This window comes from Pelophylax lessonae, assembly GCF_965119305.1.
Source record: "Pelophylax lessonae genome assembly, chromosome: 5".
NCBI classification, from domain to species: Eukaryota; Metazoa; Chordata; class Amphibia; order Anura; family Ranidae; genus Pelophylax; species Pelophylax lessonae.
The window spans coordinates 83650804-83671108 of record NC_138772.1 but is presented as its reverse complement, the minus strand read 5'-3'; the positions used below and the strand labels follow the sequence as shown (position 1 = coordinate 83671108).

General features: G+C 43.7%; 1 protein-coding gene across 1 annotated transcript in view; it reads left to right on the top strand.

Moving 5' to 3' along the window:
• MAP3K8 (mitogen-activated protein kinase kinase kinase 8) overlaps nt 1-20305 on the top strand; it is a gene marked incomplete at its 3' end in the record, with an annotated part of 38588 nt that overhangs the window by 13370 nt on the left and 4913 nt on the right. Inside the window, exons 2-6 of the mRNA XM_082258811.1 lie at nt 536-891; nt 9874-10041; nt 14280-14541; nt 18208-18314; nt 20130-20282. Coding sequence (XP_082114937.1) covers nt 536-891; nt 9874-10041; nt 14280-14541; nt 18208-18314; nt 20130-20282 — 1046 coding nt within the window. The remainder of the gene's footprint in view (nt 1-535; nt 892-9873; nt 10042-14279; nt 14542-18207; nt 18315-20129; nt 20283-20305) is intronic.

The window sequence follows — 20305 nt, the reverse complement described above, 5'->3', positions numbered from 1 at the left end:
TCGCCGTCATTTTATATTTATTACCGGAGATCAGGGAAGTTACAGCGATAGCAGAGGAGATGATTGATGTTGCAGCCGAAGTGTTATAATGTACCCGCCGCAAGTATAACATTAGACACAGTGCCGTGATAATTTCATGCCCACCGAGCATGCGCACTTCTCAAATTCTTTCATGTTCAATTGGGTATCCGGGGCTCTGAGCATGCGCACTGCTGCGCTGCTCAGCTGTTTCAGACCGGAAGTGACGAGGGTATGGTTTCTTCACGGGGTATGGTTTTTTAACGTTACAGGGTCCTTTGAAGCCACGCCCACTGCTTCACCAGCATGTGACATTATCCAGGAGATCCCCTGTAACACACTGTGCCTGTCTACAGAGCTCTGGTCTGTCCCAATTCCTGTCCCTTCACACCTCAGATTAGTCCCAATTATTGTCCTTTCACACCTCAGATTGGTCCAAAGTTCTAGGAAACAAGGTATCTGAGCAATACACATTAAAGCAGATGTGATTTTTGATTTTATTTATTTATTTTTTTAGGTATTGCTTTGGAGAGCAGTGCCGTCATGGATTTTATTAGCACAAACAGCGACCAGAAGGAGGAAATGGAGCTGTTGCTCCCCTATTTCAATGTGTCTGATGTGGTCACAATAATGGAAAACCTCTATCGAGATGGGGAAGTATGTGCCGTGGGCAAGAGCACAGTAAAAACATGTCAAGAGACTTACTACGAGGAGAGGACGGACTCTTTATTCCTCAGTGGGCAGGAAACCTCTCTGCTGTCTTCTGTTACATATGGGACTACTAAAGAGTTACTCAGGTTCGCCAATCAGCTGGCAGATGCCAAGCATTTACACCAGTGTTTGCAGCAGGAATGTGGAATCATACTAAACAAGGTAAGATGACGTACCTACCTCGTATTGTTGAAGTCCAAGCAGATAGTAAACCAGGGGTAAGGAACCTTTTGAGCACAGTGTGCCAAGAATATTTTTAAGAAAATGAAGAGTGGCAGTTTTATTAACCACTTAAGCCCCGGAAGATTTTACCCCCTTCCTGACCAGGGGGTATTTTGCGATTCGGCACTGCGTGACTTTAACGAACAATTGCGCGGTCGTGCGACGCTGTACCTAAACGAATTTGGCGTCCTTTTTTCCCACAAACAGAGCTTTCTTTTGGTGGTATTTGATCACCTGTGCGATTTTTTTTTTTTTTTTTTTTTTTTTTTTTTTTTTTTTTTTTTTTTTATCATGCGCTATAAACAAAAAAAGAGCGTCAATTTTGCAAAAATAACAATATTTTTCACATTTTTTTTAATATGAAATTCCCCCAAAAAAAACAAAAAAATGTAAAAATCTAAATTTTTTAACATTTTCGGCCAATTTGTTTTATGCTACATATTTTTGGTAAAAAAAAAAATCGCAAAAAGCGTATTTTGATTTGTTTGCGCAAAAGTTATCGCACTTACTAACAAAGGGAAAGATTTTTGTCATTTTTGTTGGTTTTTTTTTTTAACGCGTAATGGCGGCGATCTGCGTTTTTTTTTTTTTTTTTTTTTTTGCGGTACTGCGACATTGGGGCGGACAGATCGGACCCTGGACTGACATTTGTGACACTTTTGGGGTTACCAGTGACATTACTGCAGTAATCGGTGCTATACATATGCACTGTTACTGCAAAATGACACTGGTAGTGAAGGGGTTAACTTTATTTGAGAGGGAGGGGCTGTGTGTGTCCCTAGGGGCGTGATTCTAACTGTGATTGGCTGTGGCTTGAGGTGTAGGAACAATGATCAATGGTCCTACATAGTAGAACCGTATGATCACTGTTCCTACACAGGGGAGAATGACAGGCGGCTTGTTTACACTGCCTTTCTCCCGCTGTCACGGACGATCAGGAGTGAGCGGCGGACATCGGGTCCGCCGCTCACACGCCGGGGGGGGGTCCGTGACCGCGTGGGAGCGCGCCTCTGGCGACGCACGCTTGCTCCCCAGAGCCTCACAGGCTAGTGACGTACCGGTACGTCACTTTGCCTGTGAGGGGCTGACCGCCGCAGTATATGTACTTGCGGCGGTTGGCAAGTGGTTAAAAAAAAAAAAAAAGAGCAGGATCAGGCCTGCTCTGTGCAAAACCATTCCACAGAGCAGGTTCGGAGAACATGTTTGTTATTTTAATATAAAAAAAAATAAAAAGCCTTTACAATCACTTTAATTTTGCAATTGCAGGGGCTGTAAGAAACCACACTAGGTTTGCTTCAATTAGCAGTATAACTTTCGTTATAATTCAGCTACTGAAATTCTTGGAAATGTGGTTGTGCAAACATTAGACCCCTCCATGAAGCCCCCACTGATATATTTTCTATTATAACCTAGCTCTCCTACTTTAAGAACCAATGCCTGCGCTGATAAATAACAGAAAGCTCAGCGCTAACTTCACTATGTGTTAAAGAGTGACTACAACTCAGAGTGGTGTTTACAATCGGAAACTGCTGTTTTGCCGTGGGCTAAGTAGTATACTCACCACACCTAGTACTAGCATTCGTGCTTGATGCTTCACACGGCATATCTCGCCTCATCTGCTGGCGGTTTGATGCGTCAATGCTAATGATCGCTCACATTATAATTAGACTAAGCGTGTTTATTCCTCTATTACATCATAATTAGCCAGTTAGTTCCTTATGACTTAACCTTTCAGGCTCTTGACATAAACCTTATTGCACCATACGTATAGGAAGATTAAGACAAAGCTACCTTGAGGCAGGCAGGCAATTAGCATCTTCAGAAGGTCTGCAATGGCAAACTTTTTTCCATTACATGTTTCCTTTAGCCCCTGTTCACATTGGGCCAATTTGAAATGCGATTGACATGTCAAATCGAATGCCAATTCAGAGCCTTTTGCCGGCAACAGCACTTTCCGAATCGGAGCAACGCCACACTGATTCTCAAAAGTAGTTTCTGCACTACGTTTGGTGACTTCGGGAGGCGATTTCAATAGACCTCTGTGCATGAACCTGTACAGATGTCTGTCAAATAGCCCTCGAACTTGCGCTGAAATGCAGGTTTGAAATCGTGTGAGTTCAGTTGAACTCGCACAATTTCAAACCTGTCCTCGGTGTGAATGAGGGCGAATATACAGATTTATACAACAGAAAGCTTCTGCTCAAGCAAATATGCGAAGGGGCTCTGCATGCATTGCCTGCTATAGCTGTCAAAATTCTTAAGGCCATGCATAGGTGTGCACAGACCATTATGGTGTGCACCCCAAAGCTCAATAATCCCTTTCTCTGCAGCCTCAGCTGCACTAGACAGTGAAAGTATTGGAAGTTTTCTTTGCCGAACGGCTTCCTGTTCATTCACAAACTGAAGTGTAGTAAACTCATTTTATTATGCTTCAGTTATGAAAGAACACAGTGAGCCAGTGTGTTCATTTAGAAAAGGAAGGAACCTATAAATAACATACAGGCATAACCCCCTTTACGTACACTCGCGAGTACGGACACAGCTTGGTCAACTTGACATGGCACTGCTGATAGTTTTTAACATTGGCGTCTATGGGAAAACTTGGTCAGCTTGACATGGCACTGCTCCAGAACCATAAGTGACAGGGACACCAAACTCGGGGAGCACTGAGAGGGGACCCAGGACTACAACATATATTTTGTGGCCGGCCAGCTTGCCTAGGTAAGCTACCATGTCATAGTTGTGGGTCCCTTTTAACGTGCTCTCCAAGTTTGGTGTCTCTGTCACTTATGGTTTGGGAGCAGTGCCATGTCAAGCTGACCAAGATTTCCTATAGAGCTAGTGTATTTACATGCATACAGAAAAGAAAAAGTACATTTTCGTTTTGCATACATGCTCTGGTCCCATTGTGCACTTAAATGTGGGGTATGCCTGTATTTAACTAGCATTTATGGCTCTTCATCCTGAAACATCCCCCTAGCAGCTGGGAGGAGAGAAGGGAAGCCAGCAGCACTGCAGGGCAAGGGGTTTAAACATGGGGGGGGGGGGGGGAGCACGGAGCCCGGGCAGTAGGGGAATCTGCAGCACGTGTAGTGATTAGGGTGTGCCCAGGCACACCTGGCACACCCCCTGCGCACGCCTATGAGGCCACGTTTACACCGCGTTCAGAGACGTCAGTATTTCTGCACGGGTTCTGCAAGGGCTCAAAGAAAACAATGGTTCTCTATTTGCCCTGTTCACACCATGCACTGCAGATTTGTGATGCGAAGGAATCTGCAATGTGTATGCAGTTTTCTGCTCAGAAAAAAAACCTGACATGAAATCAACATTCGTGTGAACTGACGCACATGATGTCAATGTGCATAAAACCTTACGGAAACGCACTTAAAAACTGATGTAAATCTGTGTGGGTTTTTTCCCATAACTTTTCATGCATGTATGGTGTGACGAGCCAATAAGGAGTTGATCTGGCACAGACCAGACATCTTTTGGTTGCTATTCAAGATCTGATTATTGTCACATTTATAAAATTCAGGTGGAAGAGATGAATATAATAGCTAATGGAAAATCTGCCACATTAGATTTTTCTCAACAAGATTCCAAGTGAATGATTTAAAGGAATAGTTTACCTTTTCAAAAACCTGCCTATGCAGGTAAGGGATGTTTGTTGATTAAAACAAACTGTGCAGCTCTGACTAAAGATGAAAAAAGCCCTTGTTATAGGTGGAGGCCATTTACATACCTTTATGAAGCCTGACTGGAATACTCCCAGGATGGTTCTAAGTGAGGCCTAGTCATCACGGCTCCCCTCCACCATCCCAGAAGTGAGCTCTTTCTCTGATTCAAACCCCCTCTCATTCTCTTTCTCTCCCTGATGAAGTAGCTCTGAGCCCAGCATTTGAGGGATGACTCCTGTGATGGTGGAGGTGAGCAGGAATGACTAGGCCTCACTTAGCCAACGTCCTGGGAGTACTTAGCAATGTCCTGGGAGTATTCCAGTCAGGCTTCGTAAGGTATGTAAATGGCCTCCACCTATAGCATGGGCTTTGCTGCACAATTGGTTTTTATCTACAGATGCCCATTGCTTGCATAGGCAGTTTTGTGGTAAAAGGTGAAATATCCCTTTTCAATATTGGTTTAAGCATCTTTTTTGTCAACCTGACTTTTCAATGATGTAACGGTCTAGCCAGAAATTGGCCAATCATGTGCAGTAAATACATCGCTTATAAAAAAAAAAAAAAAATCAAATTGCCGATACTTTGGTTTTAGAATATGTATGAATTAATGTATTTGCATACTCTTTAGGCCCCGTTCACACCTGAGCGATTTTCTGCTTGTAGCTCTAAAACGCTCAACAAGTCACATTCTGTTAATTTCAATGGTCCCTGTTCCAGATATCCCAACCTGCGGAGGTGGCACTCCGCGCCGCCGCGCCCTCCAACCCCCCCTTCCCAATTTAACACAGCCAGAGGATAATGAAATGTAATTACTTCTTCTGGGAGATATTAAAGGAACACTCTGAAACCCTGCACATGCTGGGATATTTACAGTTATGTGCTGGGGGCTGTTTGCACCCCTAACACATGTGACTTAGGCAGACAGAAAATGTCATATCCTTCTTCATACATGTATGTACAAGGACATGCCATTTTATTATGACAGAACACAGCTAGGTATTAAAAAACACATTGCAACAATTTACACACACTAATGCACATACCTTTTCTACTTATTGTGCTGGGCTCTGTGGTGTGCCGGGCTCTGTGGTGTGCCGGGCTCTGTGGTGTGCCGGGCTCTGTGGTGTCGGTCTCTGTGGTATGCTGGGCTCTGTAGTGCCGGTCTCTGTGGTATGCTGAGCTCTGTGGTATATTCTGGGTGCATAAGAAGAAAAGGTGTGAAAAGTCTTACAGTTCACCTTGTTTACAAACCAGATGCAGTGTGAGTAAAAAAGCCTCTCCCCTGGCAGCAGCTACGAAGTGAGATTGTTGCTCTCTATGGGGATGGGGAAGCAGCGGTCTTACTGCAAAGGTCCAACTTACCCCTGCTGAGAGGGAGGATTCCACACTGCAGCTTCTGGCAGAACTTTTCTACTCAGGTTGTGGCTGCTTTAGAAAGAAATTAAACTGTAAGACATTGAACACCTTTTTTGTTTGGATGCACCTAGAATGCATTTTGCTGACTGAGCTCTGCCAGACGCTGTACAGGGTTGGTAATGTTGGAAGCATTTCCTGGGCTTTCCCAATCATGTAATCACTGTGATAGGCCGTGACAGTGATCACATCCTCAGGAGTCGGTCCTACCAACTCCCGATTGTAAATATTGACAATGAGCCGTCGGTCGGTGACAGCACGATCCCAGCACAAAACAACGGCGCTGCCTGTACGCATATTCAAAGCCCACTGAAATGCTGCCACATACAGTATATGCCAACTGCAACAGGTTAAACTAAAGCTTTAACAAGCAGTAAAAGAACTAGAAATAAAGACAGTCCTTACCTTAGCTGCTTGTACAGTGAAGTAATTGTCAAAGATGCTCCAGGATCTCACAAAGGTGGTTTCAGTTTGTTTATAAAAGTTTTTAGAAATAATGGTTTTGTGTTTACATCAAGAGGGTCGACAGACGTTTAGCCCCCGTTCACACTGGGGCGACCTGTGAGGCGACCTGGTTGCCTCACAGGTCGCCGTAGGTCGCTCGCCATACAGAAGCTATGGACCCGTTCTTGTAAGAGCGACACAAGTCGCTCCGACTTAGAAAATGGGTCCGGAGCTTCTTTGGGGCGACCCTGAGCGACCTGCATAGACTTCAATGTTATGAAGTCCGTGCTGGCCGCTCCGAGGTCGCAGGGCGAGCAGCGCGCCGCGACCTGTGAGGTCGCCCGGCAAAGTCGGGTCGCTGCAATGTGAACGGGGCCTCAAGATTGTGCTTTAACGATGCAGCACCCTACAGGGTAGGTGCTAGGCAAAAGTATAGTGGGCCTTGGCTGCCTAAACAGCAGGGCCATGATTTTCAGCTGGACTGTCATGTCTCCCAGGTGTTTCTATTGAGAATGGGGAGTCTCCGCACTCCCTCCATGAGAGGGATCTCATTGGGCAGTGGCGGAAACTCAATCAGTGGCACATTTAGGCTTGTATCTACCCCAGAAAGGCAGATTCTGCCGCACAGGATTCAGGGAGTGGGTAAAAGTTTGAAGGGAGTGCATGACACAGCGTCTTTGGTGGGAAGCAGAGTCCCAGGAGGGAGAGTACAGCTGTCTCTCCTCCTGTCAGAAGGATCGGGTGTCCCAGACGGCTTGCCTGAGGGGACAGAGAGCTGAGCTGAGCTGCAGAGAGGAGTCGGTGTGCCGAGGACCAGCGGAGTAGAGGGGGTCCATTTTCAGGAAAGCATTCCAAGTACGTGAGCACTGTAACTGCCCCTGGGGGTCAACCTAGCAAGAGGGGACCTCTCTGGCGAAGGTCCAAGGGATCCAGGAGCTAGCTAGTGGTAAAAATGGGGTGCCTAGTGAGAGGACTCGGAAGTGTAAAGGGGGCACCAGCGGTTGGGCCCTGAAGAGTTAATGTGTACAGTGTGCAGTGTACAGAGTTGAGAGTTGCAGTAGCAGTTACAAGGAGCTACCTCAGTCAGTGAAGGGCTGGAGGGAGTTGTTCACAGGACTTTTGAGCTAAACAGAGGGTGAAGAGTCAAGTCTCACTACAGTCTAGGATCTTTTGAGTTAACCAGAGTGTTAAAAGCAAAGTTCTAGTATAGTTCAGCAAGACAGCCGTTTTCAAGCGTCAGTAAGCGTTGGTCAGAATCCAGCTGGCGTCAAGACATCGCAAACAGGCATTTTTCTACAGAGTGTCCCAGTTTTACCTAGTTGAGCCAGAGGAGTATCCCACTCATTTCCTTCTCCCATCCCAATTATTATAATATAAACAAAACAAATCAAAGATGCCGGAAAGGTCATTGTCTCAAATCTCACACTTGGGTATTCAGCTTAAACGGGCTGAAGGTGCCACCGGTAACAATGGCAGACCCATATCAGGCCCAATGCCTGGAAATCCTGCTACACTTAGAAAAAAAGTTGTGCTTTCAGTGCCTCTGTAGTAAAGTTTGCAGATGAATTACTGTACGATGCCTACAGCTATAAAGGGTAATGAGAGCATGTTTTCAATCTGAATTCCGGATAAGGATATGCATTGGTCCAGCTCCATTTTTCGATACCTTTTTGGGGATGTCTGGAAGCTGGAATTCACTGTAATGGTCTCTGCTACTACAGTACTAAACTCTGTGTCCTATGCTGGGCAGCTGTAAAGCGGCATAGTAACCACAGAGGATTTCCAGCTTGGGACAGGCGTCATTCATAGAATGCTTAGGATCTTTTTCAGTGAGTACAAGGTGTAGTGTATTGATCTCCATCTAGTCCAATCTCAGAGTGCCATGCTTTCACTGAGAAAAATACAAAGCCTTCAGTTGATGGCGCGACTTCCCTGGCTTCACAATGCAGCTGGGCAGCTGATTGGCATGAGACCCAGAAGATAGTGATTACTGTACTAACATAGACTCCTACAGTGATTTACTGATGTAGTCTCTGTGTCTGGGTACGGTGCATCATGCATACATTCAATGGTCCAAGTTGGACAAGTATCAGGGGCGTAACTACAGGGGTTGCAGGGGTTGCAATCGCAACCGGGCCCCATGCTCCAGGGGGCCCATGCAGCTCCCCTGTACACCTGGATAGAAGGGGCGGCAGGGGCAGCATGTAGAGGAATCACTGTCCTCCTTTTTCCTCCTGTAGCTGCAGGAGGAAAATGGAGGAGATTGGTTACTCTGTATGCTGCCCCCACCACTCCTCCTATCCACTACACTTGTGTTCTGCTGTCTTTGGGCCCCTGTGTGCTTCCCTGGTCCCCCGCCCCTACTGTGCTGCCCCCCCCCCCACTGTGCTCCCTCCCCTCTCCTGCTGGCTGCTGAAGGGGATGGTTCAAAATAGATAACCAGGAAGGGGTCGGTAAATATGTAATCTACCAGCTCCTTCCTTTTCTGAATGGACAGAGTCATAGTCAGTGACATTGTAAAAAAATAAAAAAAAATGATAAAAAATAATACAATTAAAATACCAAAAAATAAAAACTACTGACACCAGTGGGTGAACTTCCAGGATCGCAAAGGTCAAATCTGCAACCGGGGCCCTGGCATTCCACCACCATTGGGAGGCCCCAAGATGGCAGGAAGGGGGCCCAGTGCAGAACTTGTGAAAGGGCCCCGAAATGAGAGTAAAGGGCCCCAGGATCAGTGGGAAGAGCCTAAGGCTTGAAGGGAAGGGCCCCGGCCAGGGGTCCGGGGGGCCCTTCATGGTTTCTTGCACAAGGGCCCTGAAGGTTCTAGTTACGCCTCTGACAAGTATAACTATGTTATAAAGTCCATACCTTGAGTTCAGCTTTAAAGTATTTTTACTGACTGTTCAGATTATGTAAATACTTTAGTATGCTTCATCTGGGCACAGTTTCACTTGAAAATGACTCAATCATTGCATTAGCACTTACTGAATTTGACCCTTGTTCTAATTTTACTTGATACACCCCAGTCAGAAATTAACTTTGCCAAATGTATTAAAAAAAAAATCCTGTGTGTGGGACATGTGAACCTTTTTTTTATACCTCCTATATATAACTCATGTAACAATATCTATGCTGTATTGGTGATTTATTTTATCTTGACAATGATAAATTACAAAACGAATGTATGAATAAAAAAAAAAAAAACTCCAGTTGTCCTTTTTTAGTTATACATTTTTAAATATAATTGTGACAGTATTTCTATCGTTGTATGTATAAAGTCTTTTTGTCAGTTTTAATAGAATAGTATGCACAGTAGGTGTTAGTACATTACCAAAGATGAATAGATAAGATGCAGAAATGAATATTTCATGTCTCTCTCCTTTAGATGCTCACCATCAAGGACGGGCGGTACCAGACAGACACCGACGTGCTGCTATTTCCATGGAAGATGACATACCGGAGTCATGGCTCAGAGTTTATCCCCAGGGGGGCTTTTGGGAAAGTCCACTTGGCACAGGATACAGCAACCAGAAAGAGGATGGCGTGTAAGCTGGTATGTTGCTGTAATCATGTTTTCATCAAACTGGAATGGCAATCTAACCTAATTTTTCTTCTTTTTTTTTTTTTTTTTAACAACATTTTCCCATAATGGTATTATTGAATCCTCTGGCAAATGATCTTTCTCTGCTCTAGCAAACGATTATTTCTCTATGAACATGTGAACGAAAATTTTAGGCCCCATGCACACAGGGTGTTTTTGCAGCTGCAGTTAGGAGTGTCAGCCGTTTTTTTTTTTTTTTTTTTGCAGCTTATAAACGCCCATCCATGTTATTCTATGGCCTCATGCGCACACACACACACACACAGGCTTTTAGGAGCTCCAAGTGGCATAGGCATTTTTAAGCTGCAAAAAAAACCCAGGGCCAGTGCAGGAGCAGCAGCGTTGAGCTGTAAAAACGCCTGATGCGGCTTAACGCTGTATATCGGCTTTTAGCAGCGTCAGGCGTTTTTTAAAATATTTTAAAAAATGAAAAATGTGATTGGTCACAAATAGAAGAGGGTTGTGTTTATTTATAAATGCTGCTAAGCGCTGACGCGCCTAAACGCACATTGACGCCAATGCGAAATGCTGCTAAAGGCGCATTTTTGACGCCGCTTTTTCCTGGCGTCAGAAATGGCTTTGCAACTCGTTTTTTCTGATGCCCTGTGTGCATGGGTCCTTACTGTGTACGGCCAGCTTTACCCTGGGTGCTTTATTGCTATACAGGGCCCCCTTCCCTAACCCCCAATTCACAATTGTGGGTTTTCTTCTTGTTTCTCTAAGCTGGACTACACTTCACATGCAGAATCTCATTCTTTCTAAATGTCCTTTGTGTGCTCAGTTGTTCTATACTCTATGCCCACATAAGTGTCCCTTTTTTTTTTTTTTTTTCCTTCTTTTTAGTATGTTTAAGCATTTTTAGGCCTTAGGCCACCTTCACACGATGACGCACGATAGCAGGTGTCTCGCATAGGTGTATCTCTGCCCTTTTGTTTGTACGTTGTAGCGCTACACGCATTGGGTACCCATTCATTTTAATGGGCTGTCCTATGTGCGATAAACGCAGTGAAATAGCTTTTGCAACTTTTTGAGCTTCAAGCAGATACCCATTTTTTGGCATAAAAAAGCACATCTTGTCGTGTTTGGAATATGTTAAAAGTAGTTCAGAATTTAAAAAACAAAAACCATTCTACTAATCTAGGTGGATGCAGCACTGATACCAGCTGCATCTAAGACCGAGAAGTGAGTGATTAAAGACTGCTGATCGCTCAGTTCTCGGTCTTCAGTGAACAGAGAGTAGTCACCGGATCTCTGCTCTGCCCCTCAAGCAGCACCAGGCTGTGAAGGGGCAGAAACGGCTGGCTCAGTCTCCCAGTGGCTCGCTGAGAGGCTGAGCCGGCTGCGGGTCCAGGCCTCTGGGTGGATCCCGACATTAAAGTCAGAATCGATCCAAAGCCTGGACCAGCTGAGCGATGTCAGTTGACAGGGGACTTTAGCCTGCTGACAGCTAAAAACGTGTCACAGAAGTTCAGAACGAACTACACTACTGTGATCCAAAGGAGAAATATAGCCAAAAGAGCTTTGACCATACTTCTCCTTTAATGATGAATGGCACTTCAAGCGTGGTTTTTGTGCATTTTATAAATGCGTGCTAAATCACGTGATATTATGCATCTGCGCAAAATTCTATAGTGTGAATTTAGGCATAAGAACTCTTCTCCTATAGAACTGCTCTCCTCCTCTTCCCAGTCAAGAAACCAGTGCCTAGAGCTTTGTTATGGTGTAGATATGTATACAATCCAACCCAAAATATCACAACTTTCCTGAGATCCTATCAATCACATGAAGGGGAAGAAGACAAGGAAATAAAAGAGTTACCATGAAAACACTAAGCAAATAATACTTTATTTTATTGTTGACCTTTCTTTACAAGGAAGTTTGTATGCTACAAATTTCCTCACCGTATGATTGCTCAAGTAAATTTCTTTCCATTTTAGCAGTATAATACATATAGCACCGGATATTGGCAAAGAGCACAGATCAAGGTGAATGAGTCCATATAAACCTATAAGCAGTTGTCTGTTTATAGTGGGGAATCATTTTAAAGCTAATTTCTGGTAAAAGAAAAAAATACAAGAGTTGGGTATTCATATTTGAATCTTGGTGTGCTTTGTGTATTCCATCCAGATTTGTGCAGTAATGCAATGTGAGACCTTACCTCTGTGCAGGAGCTTCCTGTAATAAAGACCAGTAACTGTTGCTCTCTCTTCTTGTGCAGGGTGACTGGTCTTGTCTCCGCCCCTTCCTGTAGTTTGGCAGTCTGTAGTGGGTGGAGCCTGCTGGATCAGATCTGCTCTCTGCACAGGCTATGTGCAGCACAGTGATATCATCACTATTTTTACAGGGTAAAAATGGAGTATGCAAAGGCATTTGATGCACACAAAGTAGATTTTTATCTTTTTTGTGACAGTTAAGGAATATATTGAATTGAGAGTTGTGTCTGGAGTTCATCTTTAATTGCATAGGTTACTATTATGTTTTATACTAAACCAAAAACACTTCGCCAATTCTAAAATTCCCCACTGCTATTACTCTTTACTGCTCCTGTCATAATAAATGTTCCTGAAAATGAGTGTTCAGAAAATAGGTGAGAGATTAATAGTATGTAAATGTGCATGAAATATAGAACATTGATGGAACATTTGTGTGCTATCCAACTTTAGAAGTTCAGGGACATGAGATGATTAATGCCTAATCCTGCCAATAATTATTGTCAAGTGACCATATATCTGTGTACACTGTGTATAAAACCTCTCTACATACATACTATACTCTGTATGTACACTGTATAAATACATATAATATATATATATATATATATATATATATATATATATATATGTATATATGTATGTGTGTGTATGTATGTATGTATGTATGTGTGTGTGTATATGTGTATATATATATATATATATATATATATATATATATATAATATAGGACGTCTCAATTTACAAGCTGACCTCCAATGCATTTTTTAATTGGGCAAATGAGGTTGACTATTGTGGATAAATACATACATAAAGAATACATTCTAGGATGAGAACAGCTGGGGGAGTCAATGGGGGAGAAGGATCTGGGTGTTCTGGTAGATCATAGACCTAATAATAGCATGAAAAGCTGTACATTTAAAACACTCTTTATATGCCCCGTTTATGAAACCTCTGGATGAACAGTCACTGGGCAAGCAGTAGAGATTCAGATGGCAATAAAAAATTAAGCTATCTTTATTTGTTTCCAGAATTTAAATAGTGCCGACCTATTGTGTAACACTTTACACAGTAGGAGTACATAGATCTATACACATACACAGGCATAGAGCCATGGAGGGGTAGGGTTCCAAGCTCAGAGGTGCACCAAAGATCTCAGCAATGTCATGGTAGTAGGGTGTGTGGGGGGGGGGGGGGGATACAGCCGACAGACATTACAGTGGAACTGTAGTCAGAAAATTAAGCCCTGCTAGATCACTTCAGGCTGGCCCATTTTGCAGGTATAGCTATGTAAAGCATTACAAATAAGTGCCTAAACCGTTTATAATCCAGTCTCACCCTGCTCTGCACATGCTCAGTTGCTCTCTATTTTTAGGTACTGTGCTCTGAATTTGTAGAGTCCGATCTGCTGACAGCCTAAAGATTTACTGCTGCTCAGGGGCTCTAGGCTTCAGCAAAAGGGCAGCCTACAGCAAGAAGAAACCGGAACAATGCTGGAGGCAGTTTAGAGCACACATTAATTTTGGTAGCATAATTATTAATATGGAAATGTATGTTTCCTGCTAAAGAACCTTTTTTTTATGAAGTTGTTATGGATAAAATTCCACTTTAATCAGAATCCTCTTAGATCAGTTGAGATCATTTGGAACAGTGTGATATAAAGCAAGATGCTGCTTTAGATACAGGACATTACTCGTGATAAGTAAAGGCCAATGAGTTGATAAGATAATTATTCCAGCAGAGTAACACATTTCTATGTATGTTCACCTGTTGAGGATTGTTGTTATTGTAAGGAGTTATGTAATAGAACTGTGAGTACAGTGTGATGATATGAGCCCAATAGGTGTTGCTTGTAGGAAGATAACCACACCTGAAAAGCAAGGTGGATACCTAATTAATCCAGCAATGAGCAATGCCCGACTGTCTTCATCACATGCCATTTTTACGACTCATGTTTGTCCTCCTCTCTCTCTACCACAGATCCCGGTGGAGCATTTCAAGCCGGCCGATGTGGAGTTTCAGGTGCAGTTTCAGCACGAGAACATCGCTGAGTTATATGGAGCCGTATTATGCAACAACATGGTTCACCTGTACATGGAGGCTGGGGAAGGAGGGTCCGTCCTGGAGAAACTGGAGAGCTGTGGCCCTCTGCGCGAGTTCGAAATTATTTGGGTGACCAAACATATCCTTAAAGGGCTCGACTTTCTACACTCCAAAAATGTCATCCACCATGACATCAAACGTAAGTGTACCGTCATTTGAATCCGCTGCTTGGCATTTTGTTGTGGAATGTTTTAAAACATGGGTGTCCAACCTTTTGGCTTCTCTGGGCCACATTGAGTGTAGAAAATTTTTTTTTGCATTTAAAATATATACTATAGTTAAGGTATATAAGTAATAAAACCCCGCCGCGACCCCCCCCCCCCCCCCGCACTAATTTAACACAACTAGAGGATGATCAAATGAAATGGAATCAGTTTACAGAGGTTTACTTCTTCTGAGAGATAGTAAAGGAACACTCTAACCACCATGCCCACTTCAGTGATTTGAAGTGGTGATGGCGGTAGGAGTTAGAAACCCTGCACATGCTGGGATATTTACAGTTATGTGCTGGGGGCTAGTTGCACCCCTAGCACATGTGACTTAGGCAGCCAGAAAATGTAATGTCCTTATTCATACATGTATGAACAAGGACATGACATATTATGTCAAAACACAACTAGTTATTAAAAAACATATTGCAACAATTTACACACGCTAATGCACATACCTTTTCCACTTATTTTGCAGACTGCTGGCGGTTATTGCTGGAAATTGTTTCTTGGGGCTCATTTATACTTTCTTTGCTGTTTGAAGCGTGATCTGCATTTATATCGCTCTTCAGGCAGCAATAGACGGGCGGTGTATTGCATCCTCACTGCCTGCTTTTTAACCCTCTAAATACCAGACAACCACAGCGCATCTACATGCATAGTGCAGGTTTGTGGTGTGGTTGCAGCGCTGCCAATTTGCTTGAATGGGTGGTAATTGGCATGTAGTAATGCGGCAGGGGGTATAATTCCTGCGCGACATGTACATCTCTGGCCGCTGCCTCTGCAGCAATAGGGAGAGCGGTTTAGGGGCATTAAAATCACAGCTTAACCACAGGGTTTTACCACCCCTCTAATGCAAGTGTAAACAGGCCCTTACTGTTTTTTTTTTTTTTTTTTTTTTTTTTTTTTGCCTCCTTATATACTTTTTCCCTCCAATTTAATTTGTTTGGAATGAGCATTGCACATTAGTTGTGGTCATGTACACTGCTCTATGCACACTACAAACTCAATAAATTGGATAGTCCATAGTTCATATTGGAAGCGAGCAAGAGAGAGTGGCTGCATACAGTGGGATCATGGGATCCTCTAACAGGAAGTCAGATCATAGCAGCAAAAAAAAAAAAAAAGGAATTGGAGGAGACTGAGAGCAGTAGAAGGGACTTTTTTGAATTAGGAATACATACTTGAATATATATATATTTTTTAAGCCAAATTTTAGTGCCACTTTAAGTTTTTTATATCTAAAAGAGATTGGATAAGATATCCAGTGCTGCCGGAATTACTAATTGCAGTAAATTCATGCAATGCAGCCTAGTATTTGACACCATGAAAATCTTGTGCTGGCGCCGCTTGCTTTGCAACATGCTGAAAAAAAGCTTACAAAAGACCAAACACAGGTCGCTTTACCTAGTGACCTGTAGACTGCCTTCTTCCCTTGTGGATCAACCATTCAGGTTGCATAAGGGATTGTCACGCTGCAATACTAAAGTTTACCATCAGGTGGTACTGTAATTGCAATTCTGATTTATGTTAATTTATGCTGCTGAAAATGCTTAAAGTGGTTGTAAAGGTTTTCCCTTTTTACCTGAGCCCCAGCTCGATCCAGCAAAGTGCACGAGAGCAGTGGCTCTCCCGGGTCTCTTCCTCCTCGTTTGCTGAGACAGCAGCGGGAACCTGTGACTCTCACTGTCTATCCCAGCCAGTGAGCCAATAAGCAGAGAGTGGGTGTGTCCGAGCTGTGAATGGACACACATAGCAGCAGCTCAGGAGCGAGCCTGCTTGGGTGCCCCCCATAGAAAACTGCTTGCTATGGGGGCACTTGGCAGGAGGGAGGGGCCAGGAGCACCAGTGGGGGACCGAAGAAGAAGAGGAGGATCAGGGGCGCTCTGTGCAAAACCAACTGCACAGAGCAGGTAAGTATAATGTGTTTGCTTATTTAAAAAAAAATCTGCCTTTTATCACTTTAAAAAACTGAGGGTTATTGTCACTTTAAAGCAGATATAAATATTCAGGTCTAAATTCTTCCTATGAAATCTAGGAAATGACATGGTAACACATAGTTCTGTGTGTTCTTAATTTAGCATTCTATACAGGAAAAAACCTCATACTATTTCCTTTTGATACTTTTATGATTCAATCAGCTGAACCGCAGAAATTTACTCTGCAGTCTTCTGTTGATGTCATACATGTGACTTTTACATTGTCACACTTCAGTAAACCAAAAATCCTCGGTTTACTTTCTTCAATAAGTCCCATCACACTAAGGCTGTCATCTAGTTGCATCCAAAAATGCTAGTTGCCTGGCTGTTGTAGCTTCATTACCTGTTCCATCTTGTTGATTCAGAAAGTATTGAAGAGGATCAGTAAGACAGACAGAAAGAGGAGTAGAAGGTTCTGTGTAAAGCTGTCTAAATGAATCAATGGCTGCATGTGTCTGTATGGCGGTACTTTCATAAACGTGCATACGTATGGATGTATGCTCCTAGACGCAGACAGTCTGCATCCAGTCTCATGCATTTGCATGCAGTACCAGTGTTTACCTGTGTACGGCCATTGATTTTCAAAGGACAAATGTACGCAGCACCGGTGTCTCCTGGGCCTGAATTTTACATTGTACCACCCATGTGACACTATGCATGGGGCCTATAAATGCTTGTAATCGTTTTTAAAAGGTGCGTTTTTTTTTTGTGAGTTTTCGTTAGAGATAATAGAATTATGTGCGTCCAGGGGCAGAATAGATACTCTGAACTAGGGATTGACCGATTATCGGCAAAGCTTCTATATCGTGGGCTGCTCTGCACTTTCCTCGATATATCAGAATCAGCCACGGAGGTTACCGATATTGCCGATATTTCGGGAAAGTGCCCCCCCCCCCCCCGCCACCTTCAGCGGCTCGCCTGGGTCTCCCATCCCACCAGGAGACCCAGGCATTCTACCTGCACGGTTGCCGAAGACCCAAACAAAGCCGCATTCGGCTCTGATCGGGTCTCCATGTAAAATCCTGGAAGTGACGTCATACTTCCGGGTACTCGGTGCCAAATTAAAAAAAATGACAGCATTCAAAAGAGCCAAACTTGGCGTTTTTGAATGTTTTAAGTGCAGAGGAGGGGTTTGGGGGTCTTTTACTCCACAAGAGTACCTGTAAAAAAAAAAAAAATTAAAATGTTTTTTTAAATGTCTGAAAATATCGTCCGATACCGATATGCGATGACAAAAATATCAGTATCGGCAATAAAAAAAACGATATCGGTCGATCACTACTCTGAACCCATGGAAATGCAGTACATTAGGGTAGGAGTATCCAGTGCTTTTGTATATAGGTTCAGGCTTATGCTATAGAGAGTAAATGTTAATAAAGAAATGTTAATAAACCCCAACCCCTGATCAGCGGCCATTGAAACTCAGAATTTATTTTAATACATTTTAGGATGGCCTCTGGGCTCTTCCGTATTCATTGCTCTGAGGTAAGGGGGTTGTTGTAAGTTGTGGCACTTTGTATGTTCTGCGTTCTGAATAAGCCTGTGTGCACTGACATGTTCATGTAAGGTGAACCCAGTATAATATGTAACTTCTGCTTATTGCTCTTCTTATTGCAGCGAGCAACATTGTCTTCATGTCCACAAAAGCCGTCCTGGTGGATTTCGGCCTCAGCAGTCAGATGACCGGTGACTTGTATTATCCGAAGGATTTGAGGGGAACTGAGGTAATTTGGCTGTGTCCTGTGACTTGTGGCTGGGAACACTCGGCCTATTCATAGATGGGGCCTATTGATAATCCGCAGAGGGGGAATCACATTATGGAAAGAGGGAAGGAATGTCTGCTACTTCAGGCTGCTCCTTTCTTCCTCTTTTCCAGCTCTGCAGTGTGTTTGTGCCTCTGTGACTGAGAACTGACAGGAAAAAGTCATGAAAAGTACACATTGCCTTCTCACTTCCTCATCTGAAAAACAAGCTATTTATTTCCACTTGTTCTGATAATGTGTCATGCTGAGGATGCTTCTAGCTGGATTGTCATGCTGATCCGATAGCATTTTCTGCAAGAGTTATAACTTTCTTTATTGCATGCTTTGGCTGCAAGGCTAAGGCCTTGTTCACGCGGCCATACTACAGCATACACCTGTATGAGGGCCATGTAAGGCTCCATTCACACCAGCCTGATGAAGGGGCCCTGCATTGCTCCGAAACAACATTGCTGTATACCGTTTGACCATGTCAATAAAGCTTTGGACCCTTTTGAGGAATCCTTGGTGTGCTGATGACATTTCTACACTCCACTCACATTAGGTGCTTTACTGCAGGCCCTGTGCAGGTCCATGTTTTCCCGGCACAGGGATGAACAGGTGTTGCAGCTTACTCGTGCTGGTATCCCATTCATTTCTATTAGGACCTAATGTATTCTCTGTAGCAAGGTAAAATCTTTCTGTGCTGCAGGATCCTCCATCACCCCCCTCATACCTACCTAAGCCCAATCTTGATCCACCACTGTGCACGGGAGCAGTGTCTCTCTCGGCTCTTTCCCTCCTCACAGTGCAGATTGATAGCAGTGGGAGCACTCGCTCCTGTCAATCAAATCCTTTGACCAGGGAGCGGGAGGCCAGGCAATGCCCCGCTGTCTGTGTCAATGGATGCTGGCAGTGGGGCTGAGGAGCAAGCCCACATGAGTACCCCCCTTAGCAAGTGGTTTCTGGTGGGGGGACTCACAAGGGCGAAGGAGCTTTCTGGTGGGGGGGGACTCAAAAGGGCGGAGGAGCTTTCTGGTGGGGGGACTCAGAGGGTCGGAGGAGCCTGAAGTGTCAGCGAGAGACCCCAGAAGACGAGGATCAGGCTGCTCTGTGCAAAACTATTGCACAAAGCAGGTAGTATAATGTTATTTAAAAAAAATATAAAGGTTTATTATCACTTTAAAGCATAAGTTCACCTTTGGGAACATGTTACATGTTCCACCCATTTTTACGGTGTAACATGTTTCAGCTGTTGCAGCCACTGCCCAATCCCCGCACTTACTGTGGGAGCAGTACAGGGAGGAGTTCGCCATACTAGCTGTCCCTTTTTGAAATCAACGCAGCCATGCAAAGCTCAGCCCTCACGCCCGTGTCATCCATTCACACAGCTCTGTGTGTCAATGAACTACAAGCCCCGACATCTTTGCGGCTTGTAGTTCTCAAAGAACCATGGCTCTGTGGAGCGCCTTGTTTATTGATTTTTTTTCCTCCCAGATTGTATCTGCCTGCCTGTATGGGATGTATGGGCACCCAGATACTCCTAACAGATCTGCAGGAGACCTGCATGGCACCAGCGAGCTGCTGATCGCTGATGCAATGCTTTACAGGCTCAATTAATGCACATTTATTTGTTTACCTGCAAAAAATGTGCATTTATTATTTTCTTTACTACAAAGTGAACTTATCCTTTATGTTTTAAATGTGTAGTAAGTAAAATAATACAAAATACAAGCACAACAGTGCTGATATAGTGAAAAACAAGGTAAAATAAACCATTTCTTTTGTTCTTTTTGACAGATCTACATGAGCCCAGAAGTGGTTCTGTGCCGAGGACACTCTACAAAGGCAGATATTTACAGCATGGGTGCCACCATCATTCACATGCAGACTGGAAATCCACCCTGGGTGAAACGATACCCACGATCAGCATATCCCTCTTACCTCTACATTGTAAGTTGGGTTACTTTTGTAAT